The following is a 24,751-nucleotide window of genomic DNA, read 5'->3' as shown; positions in this document are numbered from 1 at the left end:
TTATTTTTTGATCTATGGGTCGGGTTTTTTTTTTACTATCATCATTGTTTATAGATGTTCTTTTTAATTTTTATAATATCTTTTTCTTTTCTTTCTGTTTTGGTTATATATGTTTATATTTTGCAATAATGATTTACCTTTTTTTAAGATGTCGTTTCTTTTTCCCGTAAGAATCTGTTTTTTGCAAGCATTTATCTGTTTGCCTGTACTCAGATATGGGACGAATGTTCTGGATTTTTGGTTTTTTTTAATATATATATTGTACTGTTAATTATACCCCTTTTTTTAAAATTTTATTTTGTCTTTTAACAGATTGCTGAACTCACATTTGTATTTAGAAATATGGCTTTTTCAAAATGGCGTTTCTTCTTCCCATAAGCCTTTGCTTTTGAAACGTCATCTTGTATTTGAACACGGGATTTTTTTTTAAAGGTATATTACACTTTTAAATTTTGACGTTTATACTTTTTTTATTAATGATTGTTTGTTGTATTATATTAGTTTTCTTTTATTCTGATAGATATATATATATTTTTTTGCAACTCTATATCTTAATTTGGGTGTTATATAGTTTTCTTTTAATCTTTTTTATAGAGCTGCCATCTTGAAATGGGGGTAATATTAGTATTAGATTATGCGCTTGCCGCTTGGCTTTTTTTCGAAGGGTGGGGGTAGGGGGTAGGGATCTTTTTTCACGCTTTTGCTTTTTATTTTTTTGCTTTTAGTTTATGGGCCGACTTTAAACTATTAATATTGTTGAGGTGTCATGTTCTCCGGTTGCTCCTGAATCAATTTTCCTCCTTCCTGAATTGTGGGTTATGTGTCTTTCTAACCTTTTATGATACACACAATTAATATTGGTATGATGGATAAATCTGTTAACTTTATCTCCCGGAATACTAATGGTTTAAATCATCCGATTAAATGTAAAAAAATATTTAAAGTATTCCATAGACTGAATGCTAATATTATCTTTGCACAGGAGACCCATATCAGGAGGGAGGATAATCAACGTTTTTTTAGGTTCTGGAAGGGTCAACAATTTCACTCGAATTGTACCGCTAAAATTAGAGGTGTGTCTATTTTTATAGATCCCTCAATATCGTTTACACATCATGAAGTTATCTCTGACCCACAGGGTAGATTTTTGTTGATAACTGGCTTACTTTTCCATCGGAAAGTTGTTCTAGTTAATATTTATGCTCCAAACTTTGACTGCCCTGAATTTTTTAAACGTTTATTTACTTCCCTTCCTAATCTAAATGAATATATGTTGATAATGGGTGGAGATTTTAATTGTTGTTTGAATCCTTCGATGGATAGATCTAAACCTATTCGTACTCTTCCGAACAGATCAGCCCTACTTATTAATTCATTTATGGTTGACTCGGGAATTACAGAAATATGGCGGTTTTTGAACCCTAAAGATAAAGAATTTTCATTTTTTTCACATGTATATCATAGCTATTCTAGAATTGACTATTTTCTTATTGATCATCGGTTATTAACGGATGTTATTGATTGTAAATATGATTCTATTACTATTTCGGATCATGCACCTTTGAAGTTATCTATTAAGATTTCGGACTATTCCAATAATATCAGATCTTGGAGGCTTAACACTACTTTGCTTCAAGACCCAGAATTTATTACTTATATAAAACAGCAAATTGACTTGTTCTTCTCAACAAACTGTACTGAAGAAATCGACAGAGGAATACTTTGGGACTCTTTTAAGGCTTTTATTCGTGGACAAATTATCTCATATTCTGCTGGTAAAAGAAAACAAAGATATTTAGATATTGCTTTACTAGTGGATAAAATCAAGGAAATTGATAAGATTTATTCCGTGACTCCTACCAAAGAACTTTATAAGAAGAGAGTTGAGCTTCAAATGGAACATAATTATCTTCTTCAATTGAAAATCAATTAATTAGGACCAGGGCTCAATTTTATATTCATAGTGATCATACTGGTAAACTGTTAGCTAATCAATTAAAGGCTATCTCGACTAAGCGACAAATTATTAAAATTCGCAAACAAGACGGTAATTTAACTACTGATCATAAAGAAATTAATAATGCCTTTCAAGATTTTTATAAATCTTTATATCATTCAGAATTTGATGGTGACCAGTCCATGATAGATAATTTTTTTAACAATTTGAATATTCCTAAACTGATTGATGAAGACCATGGCCTGTTAGATGCTCCTATTTCTATGGTGGAAATAGGAGAGGCTATCTCATCAATGAATTCAGGGAAAGCTCCTAGTCCTGATGGTTATATAGTAGAATTTTTTAAAACTTTTTCTTCTTTGCTCTCTCCTTGGTTATGTGAAATTTTTAATGATGCGTTTGCTAAGAAGAGATTACCTCAATCTTTTTATGAAGCTAATATTTCTCTAATTCTTAAAAAAGATAAAGATCCTACTTTATGTACATCTTATCGCCCTATATCACTATTAAATGTAGATTCTAAGATTCTTACAAAAATTTTAGCTATTAGATTAGAAAAAGTACTATCTCAGATAATTTCAGAAGATCAAACTGGTTTTATGAGGAATCGGTATTCCTTTTTTAATGTTAGAAATTGATTAATATAATTCATACTTCACCACCCACAAGCCCAGAATGTGTTATTTCATTAGATGCTGAAAAAGCTTTTGATAGAGTTGAATGGATATATTTATTTAATACATTGAGAAATTTTAATTTTAGTCCTAACTTTATATCATGGATTAAATTAATATATCATAAACCTGTTGCTTCTGTTTTTACAAATAACTATAGATCCTCTTTTTTTCAATTATCTCGTGGTACGAGACAAGGCTGTCCCTTAAGTCCTTTATTATTTAATATTGCATTAGAACCTTTAGCTATTGTTATTCGTGAATCTCCTAATATTTTTGGTATTACCCGTAATGAGAAGTTATACAAATTATCACTTTATGCTGATGATTTGCTGTTATATATTTCTGACCCTGATAGGTCTATTCCCGCTATTTTATCCTTGTTGGTTCAATTTGGTACTTTTTCTGGTTATAAACTAAATTTAGATAAGAGTGAATTATTTCCTTTAAATGCACAAACTTTATTGAGTGATAGGATACCATTTAAAGTTGTTACTGATAACTTTACCTATTTAGGTATAAAAATTACCAAGAAATATAAAGATTTATTCAGACTGAATTTTTTACCTATGCTTCATCAAATTCATCAACTTACTACAAGATGGTCTCCTTTGTTTTTATCATTAATTGGTCGGATTAATGCTATTAAAATGATGATTTTACCGAAATTTTTATACTTATTTCAAGCCCTACCAGTTTTTATTTCTAAATCTTTTTTTGATAACATTGATTCAAAAATTTCCTCATTTGTGTGGCAAAATAAAAACCCCAGGTTAAGTAAAAAGCAATTACAAAAATCAAAAAAAGATGGTGGTTTAGCTTTACCCAATTTTAGATTTTATTATTGGGCAAATAATATTCGTAATTTAATGTATTGGAAACTAGATTTGGATTCACCACTGTGCCCACAGTGGGTAAATTTGGAATGTAATGAGGTAAAGGGATATTCTCTATTCTCTGTTCTTGGTTCTTGTCTTCCTGCGGATTTAGTTAAATTTAATAAACAAATATCTAATCCTGTTATTAAACATACATTACGAATTTGGTTTCAATTTCGTAAGTTTTTTAATTTGAAAAACTTTGTTCTTGATAGCCCTATCTTACTTAATTTCTTTTTCAAACCCTCTTGGACAGATCAAGCTTTTAACATATGGAAAAGGAAAGGTATAAAATGTTTTCGTGATCTCTTTTTTGAAGATACTTTGATGTCATTTGATCAACTTTCCAACAAATTTGAATTACCTAAATCTAATTTTTTCAGATATTTACAAATTAGAAATTTCTTACATGAAGTTTTACCATCTTTTCCTAATTCAACTTTGGTGGACTTTACAGATTTGATTTTTACCTTAAATCCTTGTCAGAAGGGATTAGTAGCTTTTATTTATAATATGATTATGAAGATACAACCAGAAATATCAGTTAGAATTAAACAAGAATGGGAAAAAGAACTTCGATATAATATATCAACAGATAAATGGGAAAAAATTTTGCAAATGGTTAATTCTTCTTCTATATGTGCTAAACATGCTTTAATACAATTTAAAATTGTACATAGAGCTCATATGTCTAAAGATAAACTTGCTCGATTCTATTCTCATATTAACCCTCAATGTGACAGATGTCATTCAGAAGTGGCCTCATTGACCCATATGTTCTGGTCATGTCCCACTTTACTTAATTACTGGAAGGACATATTTACTACTATTTCCTCAATTTGGAATATAGATTTACAACCTCATTTTATTACTGCAATTTTTGGCATACCAAATGAAGATGGTAATCAGTTTTCCCCTTCAATCAGACGAATGATTGCTTTTGTAACATTAATGGCCAGAAGGTCTATATTACAAAATTGGAAAGAAGTAAATCCTCCTACCACGTTTCAGTGGCTTTCTCAAACTATTTCTTATCTGAGCCTGGAAAAAATTAGAAGCACTATTTTTGACTCATCAATTAAATTTGAAGAAACTTGGAGACCGTTTATTCGACATTTTCATATGAATTAATTTGGCCTTTTCCAGACCTTCTTTCTGCTTATTAATGTTCAGGTATGGAGTTCTGGAGTTTGTTGACACTATCATATACTTGTAAACTATTATTATTGCCCATGTTAGTTTAGTTTTAGAGTTTTATTTTTCTTAATATATACTTTTTTTCACATATTTTCAATTTTTTTTTTCTTTTTTAATGGTTATTTTTGTTTTTTTTTCATATATAATCATATGGACTTGATTGATTAAGGTATTTTCTTCTGTTGATGTTTAATAGGATATTGTTATCTTATTATCAATGTGATTTCAAGTCTATTGTATTCATAATTTACTCATTATTATGTTATTTTTTTTTGTGTACATGTGAAAATCAATAAAAAGATTGAAAAAGAAAAGAACTTTACTCACCTCAACACCGAACTGACTCCACAACCTACAGACTCACTTCAAGACTCTACAACTCATGTTCTCAGTATTATTTATTTACTTTTTAATTTATTATTTGCACGATTTGTCCTCTTTTGCACATTGGATGTTTATACAGTATACGGCATATACATATGTATAGCTTTTTATTAACTCGATTGTATTTCTTTATTTTCCTATAAATGTCCGCAAGAAAATGAACCTCAAAATAACATATAGTGTCTTATTCATATCTTGACAATAACTTTACTTTGAACTTAGAAATTGAATAAATACCTGAACCATTAAGCTATCTTTTAACATAACAACATACTTTTATTTCTAAATTTAGAAAAACTGAGAATAACTGATTATGGACATTTTTAAACACTTGCATGTTGACATACCTTTGGATATCACCCTTTGTTGCATCCAGCATCATTATTACAACATCTGCAGTCCTAGCAACTGCAATCACCTGGCGACCACGTCCTTTTCCTGTAGATTTAAAATATATATTAGCAGTCAACAAATTTAGGTAAAATTCCCAATATAAACTGCCAAAAATAATCACTCATGAATTTCATGAATTGCTTTATTGGTAGGCAAATGTGGGTATGTTTGGAAGAATGAGCTTTAAGGAGAGTCTGAAGAGCACAGAAAACAAATTGGCATATATTTAAACTGTCCCTTCATCACCTCAAAATAACCCACAGTATAAGAAATATACCAATTTCCACACTATTTCCAAAAAGGTCAACAGAAGATCCAACTGGACAAATGTCATGAAAAATGCCATTGTGAATAATTTAAAATATATATCACATTTTGAGATCTAAGGGTTGAGGGCAAAGTGAGCATTTATTGCTATCCATAAGCGTCTATGAGAAGATAGCAGTTGATCATGTCCTTCAACTGCTGCAGACTTTCTGAATTTAGACCCAGCAGCAATGAAGGGCTAGTGACATTTTCCCCACACAAGTATGGTGAGCAATGTGAAGGGCAGTGGCGTTTCTATGCATCTGCTGTGTCGTCCTTCTTTGTGGTAGAGATAGTGGGTTGAAGAAGTGCTGTCAGTAGCCTAGATGAGTAACTGCAGTGTTTTTTGGATGGCATACTCTGTAGCCACGGTGCACAGCTGATGGAAAAAAAACTGATGGTGTCAATCAAATATACTGCTTTGTCAAGTTTTGTGAGGCTTGATGGAGATGTATTCATCCAGGCACCTGAAGAGCCTTGATGGGGATGAAGGGAATCTAATCAAGTACCACCGATTATCATGGGTAGGTGGCTAAAAGTTCTCTTTAGAGAAGTATTTAAAGTGGGGACAGATAATTTTTTGAAAAAACAAGGGAATTTGGCACAGAAGAAGAAGAGCTGAGACTTGGAGTTGATCAGACATGTTCATATTGAATGGTGACCTATTCCTGCTCCTATATCCTTATGTTCTTGTACTTTTAGTCACAGAATCATTCAGGACAGAAATAGGCTCTTTGGCCCACCATGTCCACACTCACAGAACACAGGATGGCGCCAGAGACTGGTAACTTATTGCAAGCTGCTTCCTGCAGATCCACTCATTACCTCTCTTACAATTATTCTACTCTCGCTGACTCTGCACGGATACTGTTTTACCTTGTTCTACCTCAATGCACAATCTAATGATTTGATTTGCATGAATAGAACACAAGGCAAGCTTTTCATTGCGTCTTGGTACATGTGACAACAATGGATCAATACCAATATCAACTGTCCAGTACTATCTAAACTAATCCCATTTCCCCACAGCACTCTCTGTACTGGTGATTCATACACTTGTCCAGAAAACTCTTAAATGTTGAGAAACTCTGCCTCCACCACCCCTTCAGATAATATATTCCAGATTGCAACCATCCTTTGGGTGAAAAAAAATCTTCCCTCAGATCATCTCTAAATCTTCTACTCCTTCTAAATTTCTGCCCTCCAGTTTTAGACACTTTCTAATGCCATCATTTATTTCAAAATCTTTTTAAAGTATTCAACCCACAAGGATGGATTGCTTTTAATCTGCCTGCCTGTTTTCCACTGTCTCAACAGTCCCCCTCTCTACTTTATATTGTTTATCCCCCCTCTTCACCTTTAGTCCAGGTGCAGAGTCTCAAATGTTGACGATTCCTTTCCTCCCACAGATGTTGTTCGATCTACCGAGTTCCTCCAGTAGATTTTTGTAACTTCATATTCCAATATCTGCAGTGTCTTGTGTCCGACCTTATTCTCTCACTGTCTGAAAAGCCCCTCTCTGACCTCAACCTGCTCCAACCATGCTGTACTGATTTATTGTACCTTTGCCCCCACAACTCCTATTCCACTCGGCTGTCCACAGGTATACATGCATTGGGGGGGGGATGTCAAGTTCCTTACTGTGTTTGTTGCACGAATGTTACTTGCCACTAATCAGCCCATACCTCAACGTTGTTTATGTTTTGCTGCCTGCAGACATTCTGCTTCATTCACTGAAGGCAGTGAATGGAACTGAACATTGCACAATCATCAAAGATCATTACTTCTGATTTGATGATGAAAGGAATGTAATAGAAGAATAAGGTCAATGATGAAGCATTTGAGGATGATTGAGCCTAGGATAATATCCTGAGGAACTTCTGCAGCAATATCTAGGGCTAGGATTCTTTACTGCCAATAATCACAGCAAGCTTCCTTTGTGCAAGATATCACTCCAATTACTGGAATGCTTTTACCCACTGACACTTACTGACTTCTGTTCTACCAGGGCTCTGTGATGCTACACTCAAATGATAACTATCGCATTCACTTTCACCTCATCTCTGAAATTCAGCTAAGTGATCTTGACAAAACACTAACTGATGAGCAAGTTACTGGTGAGAAAGTGGTGTTGAATAGTACTGTTGAAATCACCTTCCATTAATTTCCTAATGATTTAGAGAAGACTGAATGGGCATTGGATTTGTCTTACTTTCTGCAAACAGGACAATTTTCCCCACTATTAGATGGCTGCCACTGTTGCAAATGCACTGGGATACCTTGGCTAGTGGCACATTCAGTGTGGAGGACCATTCTTCAATACCAAATTTTTCATTTCAACTTTCCTAGTTTCTTTCCTCCAAAGCCAAATTGTAAAATTATGATCAGAACACTGAATAAACATTTTATGACAACAGCCCAACAGTAAAACCTTTATGAATGAATTATTAAATGTATTCCAAAGCTACAATGTCACGTACAAACCTTGTGCTGCTCCTTCAATGATACCAGGCAGATCCAAAAGCTGAATATTAGCACCTTTATGCTGGATTACAAAAAGAAACATGTTTAAGTAATTTTATTCCTGTTTTAAGCAAAAAATATCTGCTCATTATAGCTTCAATCTGAAGCACACAGGAACAAAACATATTTGTGTCATTTAATCTATCTCTTGTGATTTCCAAAGTCACAAACTAGGAGCAGCAGCAGCCAACATGCAATATACAAGATCTGGCTTCAGGCTCCCTACCATCATGCTCAACTGTTTGTGCAGAAGTATATAACCATTAATGGTGATTTAATTTTCTGATTATTTTTCTCTTGCCAGTTAAAGAACAATACATTTCATTTAGATGTTGCTATTTTAAACTTCCATGAGAAACAGAATGTTTGCATAAAGTTAATTTTCAGTCCCAAATAAGTTACTTGTCAATAACTACAAGGTCATTAAAGAGTACATACACTAAAATAAAAAAAGCAGTAATATTTTCCTGCAAACAGTTTGCATACATACAAGTTCACATTGTCGCACTTGCTTCAGTACCATGTCTCTAAGGAAGTACACATAAAGAGGCTCAGCTGCGAAGCACGTGGAGTTATAATAATCACAGCTTACAGAGCAGCAGAGCCACAGACCGTAACAGCTGGATTTTTACATTTACTTCTGCATTTGCAATGGAAAATTCTTTCCAACTTCCAAAAAATAGTGCTGACTTTCCTCTTCACAAGAGTTGGGAGCAAAGGTTGTCTGATGTTAGAATTTGGAAGTTATCATACACTGCACAGAAATAGAGCAATATCCCATCAACATTATTTCCAGAACTTGATCTATTTAACAGGAACTTGGCATATTACCACAATTCCTTCAAATTCTGTTTCTGATTTGCCTCTGAAAAACTTCTAGCCTTGCAAATAAACCAGGGGTGCTGCAGACACTGGGCAAGCATTCACATTTAGAAGAAATGAGGAAAAGATTGTTGACAAATGAAAGGAACTACTTTTCATTTCACTGATACTGAGATTGGTACAAACTAGTTCAGTTACTGTTGTACAGCAGAAAGAGGAGTCAATAAAAATAGCAAGAGAATATAGGAATAAGGACCTGAAGGTGAATATTAACAGACAACAACTGCAGTCTGGTTGTTTTAGGGATGAACACTGATTTAAAAACCTAAACTGGTTGGAATTCAATTGAAGAGAATGGTGTACATTCTTCTGTCAAGGGTAGACCATATCAAATGTAGTCCACTAGCATCCCCATCAGAAGGTACACTTGAAAATACAGCATTATTTAATCTTGCAAAAATCCCAATAATGAAATGTAAAACAAGTATTCTCAAATAAAAACATTAAACCCTGGAAACGCTCAGCAAGTCAGCCAGCATCTATGAAGGGAACAGTCCTTTTGAAAGATCATTGAACTGAAATGTTAATTCCATTTCTCTTTCCACAGATGCTTCAGCTATCAAGATAGTTATGGAATTTTGATTACAATTCAGATTTCCAGCACCTACAATTTTTAAATGTTTTTAATGCAAATATCTCACCTCTATGACACCAGGAATGCAGGTAAGGGTTGTAAATTCATATGAAGCTGCTTCACTTGCAGTGGAAGTCATCAAACTCAAAAACGTTGACTGAAAGATAAATATGTAGCTTAACTTAGAAAAAACAGGGAGTGACAATTCAATACAATGAAGGTACAAAGCCGTACACTGATGCTCACTAAAAAGCTGCACTTTAAGGTTAATTTTCAGAACTACTGAGAATAATTTTTGTGCACAAAAGCATAGTGTTTTTTTTTCTTGCAGAACTTGTGATTATGGAAGCCACTGCTTGTGGATTTTACCACCATATTTAAAAAGCAAGTGGGGTCACTTGGAATTTTCTGCGGAGCTTGAGATCACAGAAGCATTTTTAAGGGGCAGTGTGAAAAGACAGATATCATGGTCCACATTGGTTCCAATGACATAGGCAAAAAGGGTGATTAGGTCTTGCAAAGTGAGTTCAGAGAGTTATGTGTTAAATTAAAGGACAGGACCTCCAAGGTGGTGATCTATGATTGCTCCCTGTGCCACGTGCTAGTGAGGCTAAAGACAGGAAGATAATACAATTTAATACGTGGCTAAGGAGATTGTACAGGAAGGAGGGCTTCAAATTTTGGATCACTGGGTTCTCTTTTAGAAAAGGTGAGATTTGCACAAACAGGACAGTTTGAACCTGAACTGGAGGGAGACCACTATTCCTACAGAAAGGTTTGCTAGTACTGCTCTAGGTGGTTTCAACTAGAGTTGCAAGGGTAATGGGAATTAAAAGTGGCAGGGCAGCTAATGGAGTGGTTGTGGGGAAAGTAGATGTTAAGCATTCATACAAAGATAGAAACAGAAAGGTTGAGTGAAGTGGGACTAATATTCTGAACTCTGGTTATTTGAATGCAAGGAGTATTGATCAGCATATGGAATTATGATACTGCAGCCATTAGTGAGTCTTGGTTGCAGGAGAGGTAGAAATGACAGCTCAATGTTCCAGTCTTCCATTGTTCTAGACATGATAAAGGGATATTAAAGGGAGGGGGCAGCATTACATGTCAGGGAAAGTGTCATGCCAGAGCTCAGACAGGACAGCAGGAGGGCTCTACTACTGAGACTTTATGGGTGGAACTGAGGAATAAGAAAGGGATGACCATGCTGATGGGATTATATTAAAGACCTTGTAATTGTCAGTGGGATTTAGAGAAGCAAACTTATAGAGAAATAGCAGCTAGTTGCAAGAAAAATAAAGTTGTGATAGTAAGTGATTTTAACTTTCCACATATTGACTGGGATTTCCATGCTATAAAAGGACTGGATGAAATAGGACTTGTCAAATGTGTTCAGGACAGTTTCCTTAATCAATATATAGAGGTTCCAATTAGATAAACCACAATACCAGAACTAGTAAGCATCGTAAGAAAGGTGACAACACTTTAGATCTAGTGATCATAATTCCAATTATTTCAAGATAACTAGGGAGAGGCTAGAACTGGGTCCTTGGGTTGAGATTCTAAATTGAAGGCTAATTTTGATAGCATCAGAAAGAATCCAGCAAGTGTGGATTGGGATAGATTGTTTTCTGGCAAAGGGATGCTTGATAAGTGGGAGGCCTTGAAAGGTGAAACATCGAGAGTACAGAATTTCTATGTTCCTGTTAAAATAAAAGGCAAGGGTAACAAGTTTAGAGAAACTTGGTTTTTGATGGATACTGAGGCCCCAGTTAAGAAGTACCTGTAGTACACAGGAGCTGTAGGCAGCAATGAAGAAATAAGGTACTTGAGGAGGATAAGAGACAAAAAAGAACACTCAAGAGGGAAACCAGGAGGGCTAAAAGAAGGCATAGGGTTGCAGTGGCAGACAAGGTGAAGGAGAATCCCAAGGGTTTCTATAGATACATTAAGATTAAATAGATAGCAAGGGACAAAATTGGTCCATTTGTAAATCAGCGTGGTCATCTAAGCTTGGAGCCTAAAGAGATGGGGGAGATCTTAAATGGATTTTTTGCATTTGTATTTACTCAGGAGATGGATACAGAGTCTACAGAACTTTTATTAGAGGCACAATAGTAGTGGGATCATGGACCATATCCGGGTAACAGAAGAGGAGATGCTTGTTGTCTTGAGTAAATTAAAATAAGTAGCCAGGGCCTGGCGAGAAGTCCTTCATACCTTGTGAGAGGCTAGTTCAGAAACTGCAGGGACCCTAGCAGAGGTATTTAGAACATCCTTAGGCACAGGTGAGGTGCCAGAGATTTGGAGCACAGATAATGTTAGTCTGTTGTTCAAAAATGTTCTAAGAATAAACTGGGATGTTATAGACTGGTGAGCCTGATATCAATAGTGGGTAGATTAATGGAAGGTACTCTAAGAGACAGGATATATAAGTATTTAGATAGATGGTCTGATTTTGGATAGTCAACATGGCTTTATGAGTGATGCCTAACCAATCATGCAGATTTCCGAGGGGGTTACTGGAAAAGATGATGAAGGAAAGGCAGAAGATGTTGTCTACATGGACTTAGCAAGGCCATTAACAAAGTTCTGCATGAGAGCTAGTCCAGAAGGTTCAGTCGCTTAGCATTCAAAGTGAAATAGTAAACTAATTCGGCATTGGTTTCGCGGGAGAAGCCAGAGGGTGATGGCAGATGGTTGCATCTCTGACTGGTGGTGTGCTGCAGGGAGCAGTGCCGGGTCCATTGCTATTTGTCATCTTATATCAATAATTTGGATGATAATGTGGTAAACTGGATCAGCAAACTTATGGTTGACACTGAGATTGAGGACATAGTGGACAATGAGGAAGACTATCTCAGCTTGCAGAATATCAGGACCAGCTAGAAAAATAAGCTGAATAATGGCAGATGGAGTTTAATGCTGACGTATGAGGAACTGCATTTTCGGGAACAAACCAGTATAGGACTTACACAGTGAATGGAAGGGCACTGAGGATCAGAGCGATCTGGGAACACAGATCCACAATCTGTTGAAAGTGGCATCACAAGTAGATAGGGTTGTAGAGCTTTTGGCACATTGGCCTCACAAATCAGAATATTGAGAACAGGAGTTAGTATGTTATATTGAAGTTGCAGAAGACATGGCAACTCCAAATTTAGAGCATTGTGTTCAGTCCTGGTCATATCAATAAGATATCAATAAGATTGAAAGAATATTGAGAAAATTTACAAGGATGTTGATGGGACGAAAGGATCTGAGTAGGTTAGGACTTTATTCACTGGAGCATAGAAAGATGAAGAGAGATTTGATTAGGAGTATATAAAGTTATAAGGGGTAAACAGGTTAAACACAAGCAAGGTTTTTCCACTACTGTTAGGTGAGACTAGAACTAGAGGTCATAGCTTAAGGGTGAAAGGTAAAATAGTTCAGGGGAACCTGAGGAAGAACTCTTCATTCAGAGGGTGGTGCAAGTGTGCAACGAGTTGCCTGCTGAAGTGGCGAAAGCTGCTTTGACTACAACATTTAAGAGAAGTTTGGTAAGAATACAGATGGAAGGTGCATGGAGAGCTCTGGTCTAGGTGTGGGTCAATGGGACTAGGCAGAGTATCCGTTCAGCATGGACCAGAGGGGTCAAAGGGCCTGTTTCTGTGCTGTAGTGATACATGACATCATGCTTCTGGTTTGCTCATGTTTCTTGCGTTGATTGCTCCATACAAGCAACAATCACCTTGGATCAACCCATTTCTCAGCTATGCTATATTTATGTAGCATCTTATCAAATGTTTCAAAGCATTGAAGGGGTTATTTTCAAAATGCTTTAAATACTAATGAGTGATGTTCTTTAAGGCCCATCTGAACCGTAAGAAATAGCTGGAAATATTTTATTCCATTTAATTCATATGATTGATGCACTGATAATAAAAGCACAAGCACTCGACATGAAGATCACAAACTTTGGATCTACAGAAAACAAGTACTGACTATAACAACAATTTCACAAGTGTGTACATCATTTCATACAACCACTTACAACGAAGATTTTATGCTCTGATAGCAATTAGAAATTGTAACCAGAAAAATAAATCTGCATTTGAATGGTATTGCACTTTTAACACTACAATGAATGCAAACGAATTCTGTTCAAAACTTTGATGAGGGTGGAGGGGTTTAAAGTCCTTGTACAGCTCAGTAAAACTTCCATATTACAGAGAATGGTTCAAGGGCTTTTGTATTGTTGTGGTCATGATTCCTGTTGTACTTTTTCGGCCTTTAACATGGTGGTGGATTACGTGCAGGAGATAAAAGTCTAACTCTATTTACTCAAGAGGGAGAAAAAGTAAGGCCAAAGCAGGAAGTGCACAATACCACATATTAATGTTTTGGGTGTTAGCATTCATTGAGTGGTCTCTAAAGGAAACAAGGCTTACACAGTTAAAATGCTGAATGTCCATTTACAGCATCTCCTCCAATTTGTCCCACCAACTATGTTAGTCCAACACACAACACTGTTGGGAAGTGTAAAAGATGTACAGAATAAACTTATTCTTACCTTACCCACAGAAGGGAATCCAATCAAAGCTACCCTGGCATCTCCTGATTTCATCACATCGAAGCCTTCACCTTTTGATCCAGCTGATTTTGGGGGTTCTAACAAATGTGCTCTGTACTTAGCAAGTTTGGCTTTTAACAAGCCCAAATGATACTCAGTGGCTGTAAAATATCAATCATATTATAGTCAATCTCCCAGTAATGTTGACTTCAGATCTATTCAGCATATTTATTCCCGTATTCTATGAAACCATTCTTTGTGATATATATAATTGGCTTGGATTTAAAAAAAGATGGGCTTATTAGTAAGTTTACAGATGATACAAAAATTGGTAAAGTTGTGGGTAGTGGAAAAGGTTGTCAAGTGCAGGATCTAGATCAGTTGCAGATATGGGTGAAGAAACTACAAATAGAATTTCATCTGGGCAAGTGTGGAGTGTCGCACTTTTGGAGGTAAAATGTAAGGGAAATATGCACAGTAAATTGGAGGATGCTTCGTGGCACTGAGTAACAGTGATCTTAGGGTCCAGGTCCATAACTCCCTGAAAGTTGGCAACACAAGTTGAATAAGGTGGTCAAGAAGACAGATGGCATACTTGCCTTCATCAGTCAGTGTGTTGTGTATAAAAGTTAGGAAGCCATGTTGCAGCTGCATAATATTTTGTTTGGAGTATTGCCTTAGTCTGGTCACTCCATCAGAGATGATGTGAAAGCTTTGAAGAGGTTGCAGAGCAATTTCACCAGGAAGCCACCTGGATTAGACTACTGGTTGGACAGATTTGGATTACAGTATCAGAGGCTTAGGGGAGGTCTAATAAGAGTTTATAAAATTAGAGGTGGCATGGATAGAGTAGATAAACAAGAGTCTCTTTCCCAGGGTAGAAATGTCAAATACCAGAGGGCATAGCTTTATGGTGAGAGAGGGACAGTTTTTTTTTAATATACAGAGTGATCATTGACTGGAAGAAAAAAGATAGTGATGTTATGAAGGTACCACAGCTCTGAGGGGCCGAAGGAGCGGGAGCAGCCCCCTCCTTCCGGAGAATCACAAGTTCGCTATTAATTCGGGTCTTGGAAGTGAGAGACAATGCAACGGTTTTGGCCATTGTTCTTAGAGGCACCTGTGTGACGTGCATGTCCCTGCTACATGACAGCTACTATGGACATGGACACCCTCGGGCAATGTGGGGGTGGAGATTGCTTCACCCTACTTTGATGGACATCTACAACTCTGCAAGTCAAGATAAAAGGGGACTGCAGGAGGCAGTACCCCAGCAACGCACCCGAAGGACACCCTCGCTCAGTGCTCCCGTAGCTGGAAGCCACTCAACGCCACGTGCACTCCTAACTCCTTTGCCTGGGGAGCGGGTGTCTGATAATACTGAGAAGGACTTCGAACTAACAACGGGGAAACAACGCTCCCCTGATTTAACAGAGTGGCTTCATAAAGACCCGGGCAAGTTTTTCCGTTTTTCACCGATCCCTCTAAAACACGTGAAACCCAGCGATTCCCCGAAGGACTTCTGAGTGACTTTTATATTTCCAACGGACAATATATTATCCCCTAGACAACAGTCGAAGTTTACTTCTTAATGATGAACATTACTATACCCCCGTTTTAGATTGAGTATTGATGACGTGCATTATCTGAATGTTTGTATTAACCTTACTTTTGTACCCCTTTTTAAATAAAAACGTTTGAAAATAGTGACATCAGACTTCAATGGACTTCTCTATCTTTGCTGGTAAGTTATCCAGTTACGGGATACGTAACAATGGTGAGAGAGGGACAGGTTTTTTTTTAATATACAGAGTGATCATTGACTGGAAGAAAAAAGATAGTGAAAGAAGATCTGAGACTGCCATTTAAGAGGCACATGAACATGAAGGGAATAGAGGGATCTGGAGTTAGTTTCATTTGACCTCATGGTCAGCACAGACATTTTGGGCCAAAGGACCTGTTTCAGTGTGTGGTCCTATGACCACAAAACCCAGGATAATGCAACCGTGTGCAATGAAGAACAAATCACTCAAGGATAACATGCTTCATGTATAAAACTCTTAACTCTGGCTCTAAAATTGTTCTAACTACTACTCCTACTGGTGAACTTGTAGGTACCATCCATCACCCCAAATTACACAGAAGAATTAGCTCCCTCCAGATCCAGCATGAGTTTACAATTTTAAAAAAATCAGATGATGTCATTACTAAAAGCAGAAATCAATAAACAGATATATCTTTGCTCTTGTACAAAGATGTTTATAACATGGTGTATATATTTATACACCACATCATTAAATTATCTGTGAACTGACAAGGTCCACCCAAGGTTCTGCACCAATTTGTTCTGGAGGCACCAAATGAACAGGAATGAAATGTGAACTCACAAGGTCAGTCCAGAGTGTGGACTGAGCATGTGGCCACAGCACTTGTATGTTTCAACTATTTTGATTTGCTTTGTAGAACACTGAAAATATTAAATCTAAAATTGTGCTTTTAACTTTATAATTTACTGCAATTAGAAACTCAATCGGTTTAATGACATTTTGGATTTTCACTACTGAAAATACCTTTAAGTTATTACCTTTCTGCAACAAACTGACGTCAGAAAACGGCAAGAAGTTAATGAACTCCCAATTCAGTTCAAGTTTAATTGTCATTAATCACACACATGAATACGACCAAACGAAACAGAGTTCCTCAGGGGCCAAGGTACAAAACACAGTATCAGCAGTCACACACAGGGCACACATATAAGCATATATAGTTACAATAGCAGGAAAACATACCATATTAAAAATAGCCCAAGTCCCTGAGTGGCATGGCCTATATATTGGTAGTGCATGGGATGTTGTCCTAGAGCTATGTATCTGCACAAACAAGCACGCAGTTAGTTCTTCATCACGTGCTATTCCAGCCGCAAAGACAATCCAGCTTTCTTCCACTGAGCGTACACTGGAGGGCAGCAACAATGGGAAGGCAAGCCCCCAACCAGCACAGATTCCAGCATGGCCACAGAGGCTTCTGCTCTCTCCCACACGGCCTCTGGAATCTCCTCTCCTGGGTGGCCTCATCAGGCATGAGTGCAACAACTGAAGCCATGAAGTTCCCCTGCTGTCAGTCTCACCTATGAACCAGAGCTAGACTTGCAGTTTGCTACATTACCAATGTCCAGCAGGGTCTTGTGATCACAATAAGATCTCCAAGATAATTATTTGCACTGTTTGTTGACCCACGCATCGCTTCCACACAACGATACCCAACACATCCAGTTGACAACACAGTACACAAACCCAGCTCCATCGATATCCAGCAACTTGCTAGTGGGGTAGACCTGCTGGATTTGATGTTCTTAATATCCAGTAGTGTCTTGAGATCGTAAAAAAAATGTAAAGGGTGAACAATTATTCTTTTGGTTGGACCCGGAGAGGCTGCTGCGACAGTGTGTGCCATCTTACCACAAGCAAGCAAGAAAAACCTGTGCTGATCAACTGGCTGGAGTGTTCACTGAGACCTCTAACCTCCTGCTTCAATTATATCAGTGCCGAAAAAGAATGTGGTAATGTGCATCAATGTCCACTGTCCAGTAGCACTTACATCCACAGGGAACTGTTGGTGTTGAGGCATATCAACTCCTGCCTGAGAAGTGACTTGGCTCTGCTCCAATTTGCCTTCTCGAACAGATCCACAGCAGATGTTATCTCACTGGCTCTTCAGATTGATAACAAAATCTCCTGCCCGATCTCACAGGTGTAACACGAGGCTGTGTACTTAGCCCCTTGCTCTACTCACAGGGTAGCCACTATGACTGTGAAGCTCAGCAGAGCTCCAATGCCATATTCTAGTTTGCTGACACCACCACTGTCAATGGCTGAATCAAAGGTGGTGACGAGTCAGCACATACAAACCCCATTTCCAGAAAAGTTGGAATATTTTCCAAAACGCAATAAAAACAAAAATCTGTGATATGTTAATTCACGTGAACCTTTATTTAACTGACAAAAGTACAAAGAAAAGATTTTCAATAGTTTTACTGACCAACTTAATTGTATTTTATAAATATACACAAATTTAGAATTTGATGGCTGCAATATACTCAAAAAAAGTTGGGACAGAGGCATGTTTACCATTGTTTTATATCACCTTTCCTTTTAATTACACTTTTTAATCGTTTTGGAACTGAGGATACTAATTGTAGTAGACTTGCAATTGGAAATTTTGTCCATTCTTGCTTGATATAAGACTTCAGCTGCTCAACAGTCCGTTGTCTCTGTTGTCTGATTCTCCTCTTCATGATGCGCCATACATTTTCAATAGGAGATAGATCTGGACTGGCAGCAGGCCAGTCAAGCACACGCACTCTGTGTCTACAAAGCCACGCTGTTGTAGCCCGTGCAGAATGCGGTCTGGCATTGTCCTGCTGAAATAAGCATGGATGTCCCGGGAAGAGACATCGCCTTGATGGTAACATATATCTCTCTAAAAACCTAATATACGCCTCAGAGTCAATGGTACCTTCATATACATGCAACTCACCCATGCCGTGGGCATTGATGCACCCCCATACCATCACAGATGCTGGCTTTTGCACCTTTCGCTGATAACAATCAGGATGGTCGTTTTCATCTTTGGCACGGAGAACTCGATGCCCGTTCTTTCCGAAAACTAGCTGACATGTGGGCTCATCTGACCACAGCACACGGTTCCACAGTCTTTTGGTCCATCTGAGATGAGCTTGGGCCCAGAGAACTCACTGGCATTTCTGCATAGAGTTGATGTATGGCTTCCTCCTTGTGTAATACAGTTTCAAGTTGCATTTCTGGATGCAGTGACGGACTTAAGTGACAATGGTTTTCCGAAGTACTCCTGAGCCCAGGTGGCTATAATTGTTACAGTAGCATGACGGTTTCTTAGGCAGTGCCGCCTGAGGGCTCGAAGATCACACGCATTCAACAGCGGTTTCCGACCTTGCCCTTTACGCACTGAGATGTCTCTGAGTTCTCTGAATCTTTTCACAATATTATGTACTGCAGATGTTGAAAGACCTAAATTCTCTGCAACCTTGCGTTGGGAAATGTTCCTTTTAAACTGACTAACAATTCTCTCATGAATTTTGGCACAAAGGGGTGAGACTGAGCCTTTGATGGACGCTACTTTTATAGACGCTACTTTTATACCCAGTCATGATACCTCACCTGCTACCAATTAGCCTGCTTAATGTTGAGTCTTCCAAACCGGTGTTACTTGAATACTCTGTGCACTTTTCAATCTTATTTTAACTCTGTCCCAACTTCTGTTGAGTGTGTTGCAGCCATCAAATTCTAAATTTGTGTATATTTACAAAATACAATTAAGTTGATCAGTAAAACTATTGAAAATCTTTTCTTTGTACTTTTGTCAGTTAAATAAAGGTTCATGTGAATTAACATATCACAGATTTTTGTTTTTATTGCATTTTGGAAAATATCCCAACTTTTCTGGAAATGGGGTTTGTAGAAAGATTGAAAGTCTGGCTGAGGGGTGCCACAGCAAAAACCTCTTACTCAATGTCAGCAAAACCAAGGAGCAGATTATTGACTTCAGGAGGAGAAAACTCGAGCTCCATGAGCCAGTCCTCATCAGAGGATCAGAGGTGGAGAGTCAGCACCTTTAAATTCCTCACTCTCAAGGACACTTCATCTCATGTTCTTGATATTTATTGCTTATTTACTCATTATTACTATTTCTTTTTGTATTTGCACAGTTTGTTGTCTTTTGCTCACTGGTTGAATGCCCAAGTTGAGGTCTTTCATCGGTTCTATTAAGGATTTATTGAGTATGCTGGCAAGAAAATGAATCTCAGGGTTGTAAATGGTGACATATATGTACCTTGATAATAAATTAATTTTGTACTTTGGATTATGAAGTTAAAAGCTCAATTTTCAATTGATATTTCACAGAGCACAAAATAAACTGGAATATTGATGAAATTAAGACAGAGATTGAAATACCATCAACAATTTCTTTAAAAAGTTATAATCTATTTTAAAATCTCTCCAGGGTGGTAAAACAGTGTCCTTAACAATTCCAAGTTTGCTCTTTCCTCCATTAACTAGGGATGTTTACTTCACACATCTTCCACATTTAACCTAGATCTCTGCAACCTGCTGTCCATCAACTTCCTTGTATTAACACAAAGGCATGCTAACACCATACCAACAAATGAAAATCTAAAACAGAGAATACAGGGAAATCTCACTGGGTTCAATGTGAAACATCGACTGTTTCTCTTGCCACATATGTGTCCTGACCCACTGAGTATTTCCAATATTTTCCAATTCGGTATCATACCAGCAGGCTTTGCTTTTATTTCTTATCTAATTATTGTTCTTCATACAATACTCTTATTTTGAGTTTTCAGCACACATTATAAGGGAAATGTAGAAAATTACTGCCTGCGTAACAGGGTGAAGAAGCTGGTATTCTAGGCAACTGAAATAGGTTGTGCCCATAATCCACTGGTGGTCAGCTGTATTACTGAACACAGTCCACAGCGTCACCAAACACAATGCCGAGGTTATGTAACCCATTGATCTCAACCTGAATGGAACAGTGAAATGAATGAGGTGAAAGTGTAGTGAACACAATTAGCAGGATGCAGTGAGAGAGGATTACAAACTAGAGTGTGATGTTTGTAAATGAATGTCAATGTGGTGCATACTAGGGATTCTGTAGATACTGGAAATCTTGAACAATGCGCTCAAAATGCTGGAGGGAATCAACAAGCCAGGTAGCATCCTTGTCTCAGCCTAAAGCATCGACCGTTTGCTTCCCTCCATAAATGCTGTCTGACTTACTGAGTTCCTCCAGCATTTTGTCTCTCAGTGTGGTACAAAATGCCCGAGAGTGATGAACAGATCTGTATGTGGGAGGATTGGTTACTAAGCCTAGGCTCGGGAAGGACAATGAACTCAATGGGTAAGATGAAAACAGCTAATTATTGGAGTCCTACACAATGTCCAATCCTGATGAAGGGTCTCGATTCGAAACATCGACTGTTTGCTCTTTTCCTAGATGCTGCCTGGCCTGCTGAGTTCCTCCAGCAGTTTGTGTGTGTTGGCAATTATTGGCGTGTGTAGTGAGGAAATGATGATCATTCTATAGCTTGCATGGGGAATTTTTCTTTAAAATTTCAAGGGTGTGAAGAGGTCTGCAGGAGGACAAAATAACCATCTAGGGAGTTCAAATAAACAACATATAGGTTGATGCGGTGGGAATGAATATAATCTACAGGAAGCGAGAAAGGGTTAGAACACAGAACAGTACATTACAGGAGCAGCCCCTAAGGCACACAATGTTGTGCTGAACTAATCAAATTAGAAATGAAATGAACAGATCTCTTTTGCTACACAATATCCATATCCTTCCATTTATGAGCCTCTTAAATGTATTTTATTTGTCTCCACCTCCACCCCATTACAAGCACCCAGCACTCTGTGCAAAAACTTGTTCTGCATATGGCCCTTGAATTTTCCTGACTTACCTTAAATGTATGTCCTCTGGTATTAAACATTTCAACCCTAGGAAAAAGTTACTGCCTATCTATGCCTCTCATAATCTTATAAAGCTCTATCAGATCTTCACTCAGTCTCTGCCAGCCCAAAGAAAACCCAAGTTTATCTAATCTCACCTTATAACACGCCCTCTACTCCAGGCAGCATCCTGGTAAACCCCATCTATACCCTCTCCAAAGCCTTGACATCCTTTCTGAATTGGGTCAACAAGACTGAATGCAATACCCAGGTGTGACCGAATTAATTTTGCAAAATACCTTCCTGACTCTTGAACTCAATTCATCAACTAATAAAAGGCAAACATGCCACATGTCTTCTTCACCAACCTATGGATCTATATAACACTTTCAGGAAACTAAGTTTGGACCCCAACATCCCTCCACTGAATTTGCCTCCCCCACCACCCTAGGAAGCATATTCCAGTCACCCACCATTCTGTGAAAAAAACTTGCTCCACACACCTCCTCAGAAGTCACCTTAAGTCCATGCTCTCTGATACTAGACACGTCAACCTTGGGGGAAAAAACTGGTTATGAAGGGTTTTGCCATGAACAATGTACCATCTCTTCACATTTGATCTCCCAAAGTGCAAAACTTCACATCTGGCCAAGTTAAATTCTGCTTACTATTTCTCAGTCCATAGCTGTAAATGAGCTAGATCCCACGGTACCCCTCATTATGCTAACCATAACGCCACTAATTCACAACCTCATTGATCCACCAATCTTACATTTTTATTCACGTCATATCACAAACAAGAGGTTCCAAAATGGATCCCTGCACACTAGTCACAGACCTCCAGCCAGAACAAGACCTACCACTACCCTCCTCAGAGGACAAAATTTATAGAATGCACATGGGAGATATAGTTAAAAGTACACTGAATGGCATGTGAGCTTATTTTAAAAATCTATACATTGTGAAGCCAGTAAATAAATGAAATCTAACAAGTACATGCAGATATTAATGAATGCTTCAGTGTACAAACAGCAAGGAATGGAGTGAAGGTGATTTAATGATAACGTATAGTGTGTAGCTGGGGTTAATAAATTCAATCCATTCGATAAACGGTTTGGTAAATTAATAAATCAACATGGGGTGGGAGTGTAGAGTTAATGAACAACCTAATAAGGAAAAGTAGGAAACAAGGAATGGTTTATTTATTATGTTTTATAAGGCGCAAATGGAAAATAATAAACACATTCTATAAAGTACAGGGGATTAAGGAATCAAATGAAGCTAATAAGCACATGCTAAGGATGCAGAGGGTTAATCATATGTGGCGCAAGGCCCGTGAGCACATTGAGCATGAACCCAGGGTTAATGCACAAATTCTGGGGGTGCAATGGGCATATTCTGTAGTGGGAGTCTACGTTCACTTTGTACAGGCTACGGGCTCATGGACACATTGCACAGACTATGGGGGAGGGGAGCAAGAACTCATTGTACCATAGCGTCTACGGGCTACGGATGAAGTTTATTTTATTTCCACGGCGCCAACCTTTGTTTTTCTGGGTCCGTGCGATTTCCTTCTCGATCTCCGAGATTTTCTCCAGGATCCCCATGGTTGCAGCTTTGAATCCCGGAGCAAATTCACCAAAAGTTGTCGCAAATTCTGGAAACTTCCCACAGCGGATCCGGAACCCGGCTCGATTACATCCGAGAAAAAAGATCCCGGCTTCCTCTGAGCGCGTCTTTGGTTCCGCTCCTTGCTGCTGTCGCAGTCGCGGGGAGATCTGCAGACGCTGGACATTGAAACAACACACGCAAAATGCTGGTGGAACGCAGCAGGCCAGGCGGCAGTCCTGACGAAGGGTCTCGTCGCCAGCGCTTCTCCCTCTCGATGCTGCCTGGCCTGCTGTGCTCCACCAGCATTTTGTGTGTGTTGCTGTCGCAGTGCCCACTTGCGCGTTATCCCATTTCACATTGCTTCATCACATTTTTGTTTACGTTATATTTTCTTGGTTTGGAGGTTAACTGACACATTCTCTATCCCTGTAGCTGCTAATGTAATCTATCTTTTTCTTCATTTCGTTTACGTAGACAATTTCACGGAGAAGTTGATCGGGGCCATTGCCATGGATTTGCGGCATTAACCACGGGGAAATCACAAGCCCCAAAGGACATACAAAAGTTTTCTCAAATATTGTGTGATAAAGGCAATTCAATATAATTTGACATTAAAAAGCAGTTTTTTTTCTCGTAACTCTTTAAGGAATTGACAGGAAATCAGTTGTTTGTAATATCTGTAGAATTTCTACTCGACTCTCATCGGCGGTGAAACACGCTTGCAGCTGTTAACCCGCGGAAAGACGTTCCGGCATTTGGGCACAAAGCTGCTGAGTTAATTCTCGAATTCTGGTGCCGTCGAGGTATAATGTGCGTGTTCGCCTTGTAACCGGTGGATTTCTTTCAGGTGCTCTGTTTTCCTCCTATACCCGCGATTTCCATGTTACCTATTCTCTCCTCTTTACCATCAACTCTTCCCTGGTTCTACCACTCACGTAATAGGAAAGAGAATAGGGAGTAGGGTTGTCTTTTGAACTTGCATAGATTTGAACGACCAAATCGTGGGAAAGATAGGTGTAAGGAAATGTATATTCGGCCCGGTACTGGAGATAGAAATGCCTCATGAGGCTTAGCAGTATGCAGAGGGAGGAAGTAGGTTACAAAAATAAATTTTCATTCCTCAAAAGCCAAATCATAGAAGTACATGTAGTTTCAAGTGTTGTTGCCGTTAACAGTCAAGGTTTATGTTACTGTGGAGCTTGGAAGAATAAGATTGAAACAAAAATAACTCTGACGTCATGATAAAGTGGATGTTGAAATGTTTTTACTTGTGGAAAAATCTTAAAACAAGGGACACATTTTTCAG

At 38.0% G+C, this 24,751-nt stretch overlaps 1 protein-coding gene across 2 annotated transcripts in view; it reads right to left on the bottom strand.

Moving 5' to 3' along the window:
* Window positions 1–23,712, bottom strand: part of drg2 (developmentally regulated GTP binding protein 2) — a 50,912-nt gene extending 27,200 nt beyond the window's left edge. Inside the window, exons 1-5 of one of the 2 annotated variants that reach the window (XM_059979670.1) lie at window positions 23,378–23,712; window positions 14,324–14,484; window positions 9,836–9,925; window positions 8,274–8,334; window positions 5,438–5,528 (exon numbers count right to left, since the gene is read on the bottom strand). In XM_059979670.1, the coding sequence (XP_059835653.1) occupies window positions 5,438–5,528; window positions 8,274–8,334; window positions 9,836–9,925; window positions 14,324–14,484; window positions 23,378–23,441 (467 nt within the window). In that variant the 5' untranslated portion in view covers window positions 23,442–23,712. The remainder of the gene's footprint in view (window positions 1–5,437; window positions 5,529–8,273; window positions 8,335–9,835; window positions 9,926–14,323; window positions 14,485–23,377) is intronic. The other variant, XM_059979669.1, reaches the window with a different exon arrangement.
* Between the last annotated feature and the right edge of the window lie 1,039 nt (window positions 23,713–24,751).

Source organism: Hypanus sabinus, chromosome 9 (assembly GCF_030144855.1).
Source record: "Hypanus sabinus isolate sHypSab1 chromosome 9, sHypSab1.hap1, whole genome shotgun sequence".
In the NCBI taxonomy this organism is placed as follows: Eukaryota; Metazoa; Chordata; class Chondrichthyes; order Myliobatiformes; family Dasyatidae; genus Hypanus; species Hypanus sabinus.
The sequence above is the reverse complement of the archived record's forward strand: the minus strand, read 5'-3'. Positions and strand labels throughout refer to the sequence as shown.